This window comes from Podarcis liolepis (assembly GCF_965112155.1).
Source record: "Podarcis liolepis genome assembly, chromosome: 13".
Classification (NCBI taxonomy): Eukaryota; Metazoa; Chordata; class Lepidosauria; order Squamata; family Lacertidae; genus Podarcis; species Podarcis liolepis.
In genome coordinates this window covers 26,743,298-26,757,423 of record NC_139573.1, presented here as the reverse complement: position 1 = coordinate 26,757,423, position 14,126 = coordinate 26,743,298, and the positions used below count along the sequence as shown (strand labels likewise).

The following is a 14,126-nucleotide window of genomic DNA, read 5'->3' as shown; positions in this document are numbered from 1 at the left end:
GCAATCCATCACTTCAGCTGTGAAGCCCCACAACTGTTCAAACTTTCCTGTAGCAGCACTTTTGCAAACCAAATGGTGATTTTCACCCTTGGTTCATTTTTAGGGATGGGGGCTCTCTTCATAACACTGGCTTCCTATATTCACATCATCTCCGCTGTCTTGAGGATATGCTCCATAGAAGGGAAACGCAAGGCTTTTTCCACTTGCACATCTCACGTGACAGTTGTTGTGCTGTACTATGGAACAATTTTCTTCAGGTACTTGAAGCCAACCTCAAAGAACTCTCAGGATCAGGAAATGGCTCCCTCTGTCATTTACTTTATTGTGATACCCATGTTAAACCCCATCATCTACGTAACCAAGAAGTGAAGAGAGCGCTACACAATATGGTGTGCAGAAAATTTAACAAATGAAGATATTTAATTCTTTTTCAAAGTTCATGTAGTTGGTGTTTTCAAATGACAAACTGGCATTTGCTCACCAAATACATTTTGAGAAGCACCTTCTGTCTTCTACCTGTAGCGTAGAGCAATCCCTGGCATCACCAGGTGAGGCTGGGAGAGCCTTCAGTCTTATATGCAAAGTATACATATAAATCAGTATAAGAATGTAAACAAAAATGCATTATTGCACAGGGAAATGCTTTGCGGGGAGGGGAAATAAGTCTGTATTTGAGAAAATCACATATAACAATTATATAGGGAGAGATTTATGCTACCATGCTGGTGAATTTTCATGAGGCACTGTTGTTGTTTTTCCATCAAAAACTGATGTGACTATCTGCATAACAAAATCAAAGTTTGGAGAAAATGAGAAACTGGTAGAAACTGAATTTTATGTATTCCCTCATTCCTAGCTGCTAGTCAAGGTATAAAATACTAAACTAGATTAAGCTCCCTTGCACATAATCTGATTATGAATGAGAAGTGTTATCTACTCTGTCAGTGAGATCTGGTGGGTGAGCAGGGTGGAGTTAGTCTTACTGAGCTGTGCCCCCCTGAGTACTCAGTGCAGCTTCAGGATTGGGGAAGGGGAGTTGCTGTAGTCTATAGAGATTCCATCTCTCCCACCAGGCTCCCTGTCCAGTTTCGGAGCAGGCAGGGGGAACCTAGCATGTGTGTTCCTGATATTGGGCAATTAGGACAGATTATGGATTATGCTGGTTTACTGGTCAACTCACTGCCCAGCAGTTTTCCTGCCTGTGCTGACAAAGCTGGTCTCAGAGGTGGTGTTGAGTTCTGCTGGTTCTGGGGGACTTTAGCATCCATAACGAGGCAGCTGGCTCTGTAGTGGCTCAGGACTTAATGGCTGCTATGATGACGATGGGACTGTCCCAACATGTCACTTGCCCAACACAAGTGGCAGGCCACACTCTGGACCTTTTTGGTCAACTGGGCAGCTAGAGTGAGATCTGAAAGTGGGGAACATTGACATCAGTCCCTTTCCATGGTCAGATCATTTCCTGTTGAGCCTTAGGCTTCCTGCACCTTTCCCCCTTTGCATAGGCAGAGGACCTAAATGGATGGACTTCCCTCAGAGGCCAGTGGATCCAGTAGGCTTCCAGATGAGACTGGGGAATTTTCTGGCTGATATGACTGGCACTACTGTTGAAATCCTGGCCAACCTCTGGAATATCGGGCCATTGACACAATCATTCCTGAGCACCCGCTCCCTATTATACTCCAGAGTTTAGGGCAAGGAAACAAGCTGGGAGATGGCTCTCATGCAAGGGGAGGAAAGATCTGGCTGAATGCAAGATGGTGTGAGCATATTACACTGATTCTGGCCCAACTGCACTGGCTGCTGATTAGTTTCTGGGCCGAATTCTAAGTGCTGGTTTTGACCTATAAACCTTAAATGGTTCAGGATTGCAATACCTCAAGGACCACCTCTCTCCCATGAACTGACCTAGACCCTATTATAGTCATCTGAGGCCCTTTTTCATGCACCTTCTCCATGAGAAGTCTAGAGGGTGGCAAGGCAAGAATGGGCCTTTTCTTTGGTGGTTACCCGTTTGTGGAATTTTGCATCAGAAAAATACTATATAAGCAGATAAAACCAACACCCAACACCCACTGACAGGAACAGTGAATTCATTTCTCCTTCAGCCTATTTTTGTTTCATGCCCGTTTCAAATGTGCTCTACCATAGGTCTGTCCAGTCCTAGATTTTGTGGATGCTTTTTAAGTGTTTTTATGTACACATGCGTGCATTCACACACACACAAATACGGTTTGTACACACTTTTCTCTAAAGTATTTATTTTGTATACACCCTCCCACTAAAATACACATTTTTGTATGCTTTAAAAAACAAACAAACCTGAGACTGTATTTCTAAATTTAGAGAAGTACATAACTCGCTTGATAGATGTTTACAAGTCTGGGACCAGCAAAAGCCTCTTTGTTTTAAACTGCAGATGGAACAATTCCCCCCTCCATTTCTTTTCCTACTAGATCTGTCCGTACCATGTTCATAAATTACAGAAAGAGGCTCCTACTTAAGCTTCAGCAGGAGGAGCACACAGGGAAGAACATGCTCATAGCACAATAAGAATCTAAATAAAGGAGCTATGCTCATCCCTAACACAATAGAACTTAATCATGTTCCTGACATGATGCAAGTGACAAGAACTAATTCTAGATAATAATAAAAAGAAAAAGTGGTTGGTTATGCTACTCAATTCTGTAGATGCTGGGCAAAGGGTTACAATTTACCCTTTCCCCATCACGTAAAAATGAACATGTATGTGTTCATTGTCATCAACTTTTGAATATTTATTTGGTTCTTATCAAAATAGAAATTGATTATTTAATCTTCACTAAAGGAACGATATTTGGGCTTTCTGCCTCAGACATCAAAATAAATTGGGAGAAAAAAATGTTATCTAAGAATGCTTTTTCACACATATCATACTCTCCAATGCAACATGGCCCCAAACTGGGACATCTCCTGGGTCTGCACTCCTGCTTCAGTCATGGACCTGGAAAAATTATTATTTTCAGGCACAGCATCTCAAAATGCACATTTTGGAGCACTGAGATCATGGACCTGAAAAACACACATTTGGGGGCACTGTGTGAGATTGTGGACTAGAAAAAATGTTGTTTGGCTGGAGGAGATCTCGGCTCTAAATTGCGCAAGAGTGTGGCGCCCAAAATGGCCACATGCTCTTCTGGAGGAAAATGGGATGTCCCAGTTTTCAGGGACAGTTGATGGGTATGACACTCTCTCTGACATACTTCTTCCAGCAAATGAAAATTGAAAAGGTCCAAGGATATTTCTCAATGAGAAAAAAATAAATAAATCTATCTGTGCCATTCAGCATTAGTGAGGGGTGCTGAGATTTTGGGGAGGGCACTTGTGCTACAGAAAGCTTTTCTTAAAGCTCCCTTGACCTCTTGATTTCTCAGACAGTAAATGAATGGGTTCAGCATTGGAGTGACAATGGTGTATATGACAGAAACCAATTTGTTTAGATCAAAAGGGTGGATCCTCTTTGGTCTTGCATACATGAAGAGAGTGGCTGAGAAGAAGATGGTGACCACAGTGAGGTGAGCAGCACAAGTAGAGAAGGCCTTCTTCCTGCCTTGGACAGTTGGGATACGCAAAATGGTACCAATGATACACACATAGGAAACTGTTGTAACTGAGAGTGGGACCAGCAGAATTATCAATGCCAAGACAAAGTCCACTATTTCAGCCACTGTCATATCCTCACATGCCATATTTAGCAAAGGTGAAATGTCACAGAAGAAGTGGTTGATGATGTTAGGGCCACAAAAGGGTAGGCGAGATATAAATACAACCTTCAGCATTGAGGCGAAGAAACCAGTTAGCCACGAACCCACAGCTAACTGCAAGCAAAGGCGCTGGGTCATGATGGTTGGATAGCGCAGTGGATTGCAGATGGCCACATATCTATCATATGCCATTACAGCAAGAAGGATACACTCTGTACATATGAGAGAGCTGAAAAAGTAGAGCTGTGTCATGCATCCTTCAAATGAGATGGACTTGTCTTCCACCAGGCAGTTAACCAATAGTTTTGGGACAATAACACAGATGTACCATGTCTCCAGGAAGGAGAGGTTGCTGAGGAAGAAATACATAGGTTTGTTAAGCTGAGGGTTGATTTTGATCACAACAATGATAATTGTGTTCTCCAGGAGTGTCAGGATGTAGGCCACAAGGAATATCACAAACAGAAGCACTTGCAGTTCCATGGTGGTTGGAAATCCAAGTAGGATGAATTCCCGGACAACACTCTTATTCTTATGGTCCATGGATCTACAGCAATAGAAAAGAAAATAGGAAGGATGAGAGGGAAAACAGAAAAAAATAGGCATGATGCATCCTTTTCACTTTGACATCCACAGAGCTCAACTGCCTTGTTTCGCAATTTCTTTTACTCTGAAGCTTTGTAGCTCATTCTAGAGTCTTCCAAGATTGGTTACATTACAAAATTATTTGGAGATTCATCAGAAGAGCACTAAATTATGCTTCAGTTTTTAGCATTCTTGCCTTTAATTTCCTGAATAATTTTCAGAAAATATCTGTCTCATCTTGTTCAATTATTTTGGACTAAATTGGTGTTTAGGGGTTGATGCTGTTAAATAGGTTGATTTGATTAATTTTGTTTCATGGTTAAGTTGGTCACATTGTTGACAGGGAGGTGCAGGAAAGGTCAAGGTTAGATAAGGTATCAGGTGGGCACCTTTGACCATGAAGGGCGTTTGCAGAGGCCAGTTGTTGTAGGTTGTGAGGCCCTTAAACTGGCTGTGAAGCATTCTTTTTAAAAAAATAGTTTTTGTTTCATTTTAATACACCACATACAAAAAGAAAATATGAAGATACACTGATATCCATCACCTAACAACTAAGAAAGAAAGAAGAAAAGAAAAATACAAAACAACAATAGCAACAACACCAATTCATTGAATATTGCTCACAATACATTTAACATAGAAATGACTTTTTCCTGTGTAGCTGACTTCCCGTCTACTCCTTACTTCTATTTCTCATCTGTTATTCAGTGCCATATTATAGCATATTTTGGCTTTAATGTTATTTATTCTATCCTAGGTTTTCCATCAGATTTAAAACTCCTACTGAAGTTATTCAAATGCTGCTGCAGACTTCAAACTGTCATTGCTATTTTTCAAATAAATTTTAAAGACTTCCCATTTTGTGGTAAATACTTCCTTTGATTTATTTTTTATTCTTTCTGATAACTAGTCTAATTCTGCATATTCGGTCACTTTTTGAATCCACTCTGATCTAGAAGGGACTTTATCACTTTTACAATTTGTTTCAATGAGCATTCTTGCTGCAACTGTAGCATAGAGAAAAAGTTCTTTTGCTTTTTAAGGGGTATCCAAATCTATGATTCCTAGTAGGTAAGCTTCTGGTTTTTTGCTGAAAGATATTTTTAACGTTTTTTCCAGTTCAGAATGGATATCCTCCCAGAACACCTTGATTTCTTTACATTGCCACCACATGTGATATAGATTACCTGGTTTTTCTTTACACCTCTAACGATTGCTTGGTACACTTTTATACATTTTGGAGAGCTTCCAAGGGGATATATACCAACAATGTTGCATTTTAAGGAAGTTCTCTCTTAAAGTGGAAGCAACTGTAAATTTCCAATCTGTTTTCCACAAATGTTCCCACTGTCTCATGGTTATTGTGTACCTAAAGCCTTGCACCCATTTAACCATGGCTGCAGTGACCTCCTGGATATGAAGCATTCTTGAAGCTCACCTGCCACATCTGCACAGAGTTCTGAAGCACAGGAGTGAGGAAGGAAGATCCCCCTACTGACCATAAGGTGTGTCCCAGTCTTTGGGGCCTAGCCTTCTTATGCCCCTTAGAATTGGCAGGGTTTGTCTCACCCAATGCTGAAGTTAGAATCCCATTCTTCTCATTTGCTCTATAGATATAGTTTAAATAAAATGTGGCCCTAGTCCAACCCATCACTTATATCTCACTTCATTTGAAATGCTTGTTCTGTGCTTGTACCTTATTAATTTGAGATGGGCCATCAGCACAAATCTTACATGCCACTTTTGAAGGAACCTTATATTTTATATTATATTTTAAACAAAGCCTGAGTTGCTTCTAGACAGCAGATTTTCAAAACCAGTGGACCTTTAAGCACATGTCAGTAGAAGAGTAACACCTCTTAGTGGTGCTAAGATCTACTTCTGTTTTCATCCCACAATATTATGTGTCATGTGGAAGGCAGAGGACGGATTTAACTTTAAAGCTGAAATCCTATACAAGGCTGTAGTCCCATTCATTGGAAGTAAGTCCCAATGAATTCAGTGGGACTTATTTCTGAGTAAATCAACATAGGATTGCACTGTCAGTATCCTATTTGCACATTGTTTCTTGTAAATGTTTGTTGTTTCGTATTAAGTGAGTCTTAAAAGTCTCTAGTCATGGAAGCTTAAAATTGAAGTTGAATTTTACATTACAACATAAATTATGAAGCGGCTCACAAATATAATAAATAACTTAAAAATCATGGGAATGTTCTCTCGCATTTTTTGATGGCTATATCATCACCATCAACATCATCATCAGTTTATTTATACCCCACCTTTCCCCCCTGATGGGACTCAAGGCAGATTACATATAAAAACAACATCCACTAAAAATAGGAAAAAATCAAGTTAAAATATCAATTAAACATTGATAGCATTAATATATATATTTATATACATCTAAAAAATCTGTTTAACGCATACCAGTAATTACACTAAAAACAGCACAGCACCTTACATGTAATAACACCTTTAGAAACTCTTCTCCCAAACTCTGTTCATTAATTTTGATTGCATTTTATGGCTGCAAGTCTTCCACATGAGAATTTACCAAACCTTGATTATTATTATTTAATTCTATGAAAATGCATTCTTTTTAAAAAAAAAAAAATCACTCAAATTTGAACATGCCATACAGTTTGTATGAGATTTGTGTTCATTAAAATATCCATCTTTCCACATTGTTAAATGTGGGACAAATAATGCATTTCCTGAAATCTAGAGGTATATTATAATTGTTGAAGAAACCATCTTCTTTCAGATATACAAAAACTGAAACTAAGAAATGCAATGGAATGTGAAGTTCCTCGTTTCCGACCTTACTGCACGAGTTTTTTCTCTATTACTACTTGCAGATAAAATTTCTGCTATATTTCAGTAACATAACTGTTTCAGAAGTGGAAGACAAGAGGGCTTTAATTTCTGCAGTGATATGAAAAGTTATATTTAAGGATATTAATTCCAGCAGAGAGAGATACTGATTGCTTTCCAGAGTTCTGTAGCTGAAAGATCCGCACACATCTCCCCTAAAAGAGTACAGTAGCAATCTTACATCACATTTGAAAGCAGAGTTTGTACTATTTAGGAAATGTTTTCAAAAGCTTCACTGTGTATGCCAATATTCTTGTGCAGAGATTAATTACCTCACAGAATTGGGGCGAATTTATATGTGCATTTCCCGTTTTAGCATTACTTTCCTCATCAACATCATTTAATGCATATAAAGTGGTTTACAAAGTATAAAAACCAATTGCACAGAGATTAAAATGTGAAATACATTTCCCCTTAAACATACTTCCTTTTTAAAGTGCTAAAACTAATGCAGGACATTTCTATTTTTTAAAACAAACAAACAAACAAAAAACCCTGAAATAAACAAAATAAGCCAGTTACATCATTTACCTGATCTACATGTGAACTTCAGTGAATATTTCATCATATGCTGGATGGTATCTTTTTGGTTAAATTTTGAGCAAGTCAAATTTCTGTTTTTCTTTTAATTTAGAGCTTCTGTGAAGACAAATTGGAACTGTGCTGGATCAAAGAAAAGGCTAATCCAACAAGAAGTTATGCTGAAAAATTTATGCAGCCTTACCAAAATCATCAGAATTCTCAGAGGAGCAATGCTGCTTGAACTGCCTTGATGTATAAGTTATCCTGCTAACAAGGGATATCAAGGGAGCTAAATACTCAGGAACTGGCTTGTAGAATGCCTTCGCAAATGCAGCTGACAGGATAATAGCTCAGAGTTATACAGTACTTTATTATTTGACGTCTACACACCATGAAATGTGTAAACAAAACGTTATTGTAATTTATACTGTTCTGAAGCATGAATGTACTTTAAGAAATTCAAACCTGTGTCCATTCACATGGTCAAAACTGTGGAAATTAAGGATTCAAGATTTTTATTCTTGATCTACAGCTCTTATTTATATAAGTTCATAAGCTCAAGGTATTTGCAGCATGTAGCCTTGTTCCCTACATCCAGTGGAGCACATAAAGTTAATGGAGTCAATACCATAATAGGCAAACTGTAGGCCAAGCTCCGTTTCTCCAAAATGATGTCTACTTCTCTATCCCACAACTTGTTTATGCCCCCTGTTTTCCTGGTGTCCTAAGTTTTTTAAAAAAGGTACAGAATCTATCTCTCGCACACACACAACTTTCAACAGTTATACCACCTACGATTTCTGGTTGTCCCGCCAATAAGTACGTTACAGGCAGTGACTTAAGACAGGGCCTTTCATGCTTTTATCCTGCATGCTGTGAACCACGCTGAGATCTTCAGATAAAGGGTGGATATAAATTTAATATAAAAATAAATAATGATTTCTGTGGTGACACCATGGCTAAGAGACTCCCTCCTGTGAGAAATACGACTTGAGTTTCGGACATCTCTTTTTGCCAGGTTTTTTGAAGGCAGTTAATCCTTGTTGTCTATTTGGAAACAGGGAGTGCCTTCTGCTATTGGTTTGGTGCAGATTTTAATTGTGGTTTTAATAAGCTATATTGTACTTTATAATTTTAATTATTCATCCTATGTCTGTCTTGTGGGTATTTATGATGATGGGTGGCGTGTACATTTTTATTGAATTAATTAATTAATTAATTAATTAAAGAGCTAGCCCTTGCTGGGGAAACCCTCTCTCCTATACTTGCTTTTGATCCTGTGGGGAGCTGTTTACAGCCATCTATCTGGCTATGCCTCATTCTGAGTCTCATGGCCACTGGACTCCATGCTACCTCCTGCTAGGATACCTGTAATGTTACCAGAGCTTCTTCGCCACCATGAAAAGGGAAGGGAGGGAGGGGAGGGGAGGAATACACACTGTGGTGGGAAGCTTTTCCTGTCCAACAAAGTACAGTAAGGAACCACACTATCAATACCTTGTTATAACAACCTCTCAGTCTTCTCAGTGAAGAAGTTACATTAAGTACCGCATTTTGCCGTGTATAAGACGAGGGTTTTTTTTACAGTAAAATAATGTTAAAAACCGTGCCTCATCTTATACACGGATAGCAAATGGTGTGGGGGGGAGGGGGACTGCTTGTAGCCGCGAGCAGGAGCTTGTCAGCGGCAATTTGGTGGGCGATTGGTGGCTGCTTCAAGGGCTGTTTTGGATTGGCAGCTGCTGTGCTAATTGAGTGGGTGATTGGTTGCTTCAGCAAAGGCTATAGTGGATTGGCTGTTGCTGCAGTTCGTTGATGTGATCAATTGGCAGCAGCCTGCGTTTAGTGATTTTTGGCATTACCCCCCCCCCCCAAAAAAAAAGCTCAACAACTCCAGACAAGCCTTCCCCCAAAAAGCTCTGGACAACTCTGGACCATTTCCCCCCATTTTCTTAAATTAGACTCCACATGTTATATGTGTGAATAGAAAAAACACCATTAGATGTACTGCTAGATAAGCTTTTTTATATTTGTAATTGTTAAAAAAAAAATGTTTTAAAAGAAAGCTATCATCATCATCATCTCACCTTTTCCCAGTCTAGGACTCAATATGGCTTATACATATGAAAACAGCACAGTAAAATACAGAAGGCTAAAAACAGATGAATATTAATGACAAATACTAAAGCACTTTAAAACTTTTTTAAAAAAAACCCCCACACACCATCATTTCAGATTAGGAAATAAAGTGTCATCAAATGAACTCATTGAACACTTAACATTTGAAAACAATGATACATTACTTCAAGGAAAACAACCAGATGAATGATATTTATAAATTGAAATTTCTTATTTTCCTTTCCCTTTTAATATACACATTTTAACATTAGTGAATAGTATTAGTGATTATCCAGCATAATTTCAGAATTAAACTTGAAATTGTCACATATCAGATTAAAATTTGTTATTCCATACATATAGACTATATTATCACTACCACTGCCACCACCACAATTATTTCAAGTGTATAACCTGCCCTTCCTACCCAAAGTGAGTCCAGGGCAACTAACAAACAAAACCATATATAACTCTATATTAGCAGTGTAAAACATTCATAAAACTATGTTTCAAACTCTGGACAATTAAAAACATAATTTAAACAAAATTAGAAACAGAAAGAAAATGTGCAAGCATAATACGTTAAGTTGAATTTGCTTTAAAATGTACATTTTCTGTCTTGTTCCCAATTATGGTAAGAGATAAAAAGGAGATTTTTTTATTTAAAAAAATCATTTCAAAACTGAGTTAAGTAGTCAGTGTCAAAGACGAATTCCATATAAAATTGTGTGCTTCCACATTTTTGTTCATTCTTTGACAGCAATCACTATTTCCCTGTGCACATTTTCATCAGCCCTCTGACTCCAAACCAAATTTACTAGTGTATGAATTGGATAATGTGCTTCTGACCATGCAGCATTTTGAATCACTGTGAGCAAGTGTTCACATTAGAGAGATTATCATAAAGAGGAGGATCAAAGGGTCTGACTGGAGGTCTGATCTGTATTTGTGAGTCATTTCTTATATTTGAGAATATAAGGGATTCTTTTCTGTCTGGTGTGAGTCTAATGGTCACTGGTGGTAACCGTGGTTTCAGCATTCCTGCTACAAAATATCTTTTTCATGGCTTCCTTCACATCTTGATTCCTGAGGCAGTAAATGCATGGATTCAACATCGGGGTGACAATAGTGTATACAATGGACACGAGCTTATTGAGATTAAAAGAATGGATTCTTCTTGGTCGGGCATACATGAAGAGAGTGGCTGAGTAGAAAATAATAACCACAGTGAGGTGTGAGGCACAGGTGGAAAAGGCTTTTCTTTTCCCCTTGGCTGTGGGGATACGCAAAATGGTGCCTATTATGCACACATAGGAACCAATAGTGACAGACAGTGGGATTATGAGGATAAGGAGGGCAAATACAAAGTCCACCATCTCAGCTACAGTTCTGTCCGTGCAGGAGAGGTTCAGCAGAGGTGAGATGTCACAGAAGAAATGGTTGATGATGTTGGGTCCACAGAAACTCAAGCGGGAAATGAAGAAGACTTTCAGCATTGAGATTAGGAAACCAGCAAGCCAAGATCCCACAGCTAACTGCAAACAGAGCCGGGAATTCATAATGACTGGGTAGCGCAGTGGGTTGCAGATGGCGATGTAGCGATCATAAGCCATGACAGCCAAGAGGACACACTCAGTGCAGACTAGGGATATGAAAAAGTAGAGCTGGGCCATGCAGCCTTCAAAGGAAATGCTTTTGTTCTTTGCTAGGAAGTTAACCAGGAGCTTGGGAACAGTCACAGAAATGTACCAGGTCTCCAGGAAAGACAGGTGGCTAAGGAAAAAGTACATAGGTTTTTGGAGATGGCTGTTTGTCCTGATCAGAGTGATGATCACAATGTTCTCGAGGAGGGTCAGGATGTAAATAACAAGGAATATTACAAAGAGCAGTATTTGAAATTCTATGGCAGTAGGGAAACCAAGGAGAATAAACTCCTGGACTCTGGTCTGGTTTTCCAGCTTCATGCCTGATCTAATGACCTGAAGAACAGTGAGTAAACAAAAGCATGCCAAGATGTGGATGGTGATTATGCTAGCAAAACAACACATCATTTTAATGTATTAAAAATACAAGGCAGAATACATGAAAGAACAGGACAAACAACATTGTGATGACATACCTCACAACAAATACAGTGGCAAAAGTTGAACGTACTTCTGCTCTTTCCCTCCACATCTGCATCCACTTCCCAAAATGTGGTTCCATAGGCTAAGAGGGCATTTAAACCTGCTTTTGGAAGTGGATTCAGGGGGCTGCAGTTGAGGAATGGTGGGAATTTGAGTCTGATGACATTTCCCACAACAACAACATGGGAATGGGTCATCACAGATCCACTGGAAGGGTCACCACAACTGAACGGTAGAACATCTGCTTTGCTTGGAGAAAGTTGATTTGCATGATATGTGACCAAGTCATGCCAGATCAAATTCCATAGCCAGAACTATTCTATCAAATCACATTACCTCAAACACCATGATTCCGCAGCCAGTCCACACATTCAATCACCATGTCTGCAAGTGCAGAGTAATTAAGCATGTGCAAACCAGCCCAATGGTGGACACGAGAAATGTATGCAACCATTGCACCAAGTACAGTGAAACAATGTTTATGCCAAGTTGTGCATACTTTACTTTTAGATCACATTACACTTTCAGTTTACAGTTTGATCTCAGGATCAAGTCAAGTGTTTAGGCAGCATGGCATTTTCATAGTTATGGGCAATGATCTGATCTAATATGCAATAGTCCTGTTGAGTTCAGAGTGCACATACTTCAGTGCCTGTGCTTGGATGGATTTTGCTCCACATGTTCTTGTGCATGAGACTGGCAATGAGGTGCATCTCACTTGCTTAGTTATTTGACATTTAACATTACAAGCCTAACAATATCTGCTTGGGCTTACTCCCAAGTAAGTGGGGCTAGGATTGCAGCCTAAAGGCTGTATCCAATTAAGTTGTTCTGTTAGCATAAGCCAGGGGTGCCCAAACTTTTTTCAAAGAGATTTGATGAAGTGAACATGTGTGAGGGCCAACCAAAGTTGTTGAGCCTGGCATAAGTACTTCTGGATGCAGTGAGAGACAAGTGGATGTCCTTGTGCTAATAGGATAACTTCATTGGATACAACCACACGTTACTGTTTTGACAAGTCCTTACTTTTTCCCAAGTTATCATTAAAAATATATTTCTTAACTAGTAAACCAGGAGCAGGGAAACTTCACCCCTCCAGATGTTTCTGGACTACAGACCCCACCATCCCTGACCATTAGCCATGTTGGCTGGGGCTGATGGGATGTGGAGTCCAATGACATCTGGAAGGCCACAGGTTTCTCAGCACAACATAAAAAAAATATAAATAAGCACATGCCACACAAAAATTAACATTTGTCTAGGCTTCACAAACAAACTACGTCAAATTCAGGAAATAAAAGTTTGTACTCACAACATGCAGTGGACAAGAATGTCTGGAATTTCTGACGGAGTATTTGAATGGAGCTTCCACTATAGTGCTTTCTTAAGGGTGGTGAGAGAGAGAGAAAATACAGGATATAAAGTAGAGCAAACAAGTAGAAGTTTGGAATATAACATGCAAACATGAACAGGCTTCAGCTACAAACTATCAAAACCTCTGGTCTGTTGTTTGGCCTGCCCTTTATTCTTTCAGTAACATAGAACGTTTAATTCTGCTCAGTCCAGAAACTGTGGGAGGATTTTCACCTGCTTGGAATTGGCCGAGCTCTGTCATAGCTTGATATATTCATGTAAACAGCACCTGAAGTCTCATCAGAACCTTGTCCCTCAGAGCTTCTTAACTTGGTAGAACCCCTGTCTATTACTCCCCTCCCCATAATCTAAATTAGACGTTAACAATGGGAAAAGAGCGAGAGGAAGAATAAACTCCCTTGGATGTTGTAATCAGACGCTCTGAAGCACCCTTTCCAGTGAGACAAAGTAAACTCTATTTTAGAGCTCACCTACTTGGGACTAACAGTTTGTAAGAAAGCAATTAGACACAAGTACCACTTAATGGAATTGATGTCTATTGATTTAGTACTTTATGTTTCAATTTCATATTGTTTTAACTGAATATTAGTTTAGGGTTTGCTATGAGGATTTGGGTCCTAAAATGTGAGGTATAAATGACTAAAATGAATGAATGACTATTATGAGTCATGTTAAATGCATTGGCTTCAGTATAAATGGTTTGCCTAGTGAAATTTTCTTGAATATTCAGAAGTAGGTCACCTTGTTGGCAGTTGCTTCTGCTTTATGATGGCTTAAATTGCAT

At 39.0% G+C, this 14,126-nt stretch overlaps 2 protein-coding genes across 2 annotated transcripts; both read right to left on the bottom strand.

Moving 5' to 3' along the window:
* Positions 1-3,308: 3,308 nt before the first annotated feature.
* On the bottom strand, positions 3,309-4,286 carry LOC310691678 (olfactory receptor 6B1-like; the record flags this gene model as incomplete). Its single annotated transcript, XM_083471544.1, has 1 exon — positions 3,309-4,286. One exon carries the CDS (start codon positions 4,284-4,286, stop codon positions 3,309-3,311), a length of 978 nt encoding a protein of 325 aa, XP_083327670.1.
* A 6,560-nt stretch (positions 4,287-10,846) lies between these two features.
* On the bottom strand, positions 10,847-13,368 carry LOC310691039 (olfactory receptor 6B1-like; the record flags this gene model as incomplete). The annotated part of the gene is made up of 2 exons (XM_083470634.1): positions 13,281-13,368; positions 10,847-11,821 (listed from the first exon to the last, which is right to left on the bottom strand). Exon 2 carries the CDS (start codon positions 11,804-11,806, stop codon positions 10,847-10,849), a length of 960 nt encoding a protein of 319 aa, XP_083326760.1. The 5' UTR covers positions 11,807-11,821; positions 13,281-13,368.
* Positions 13,369-14,126: the final 758 nt, after the last annotated feature.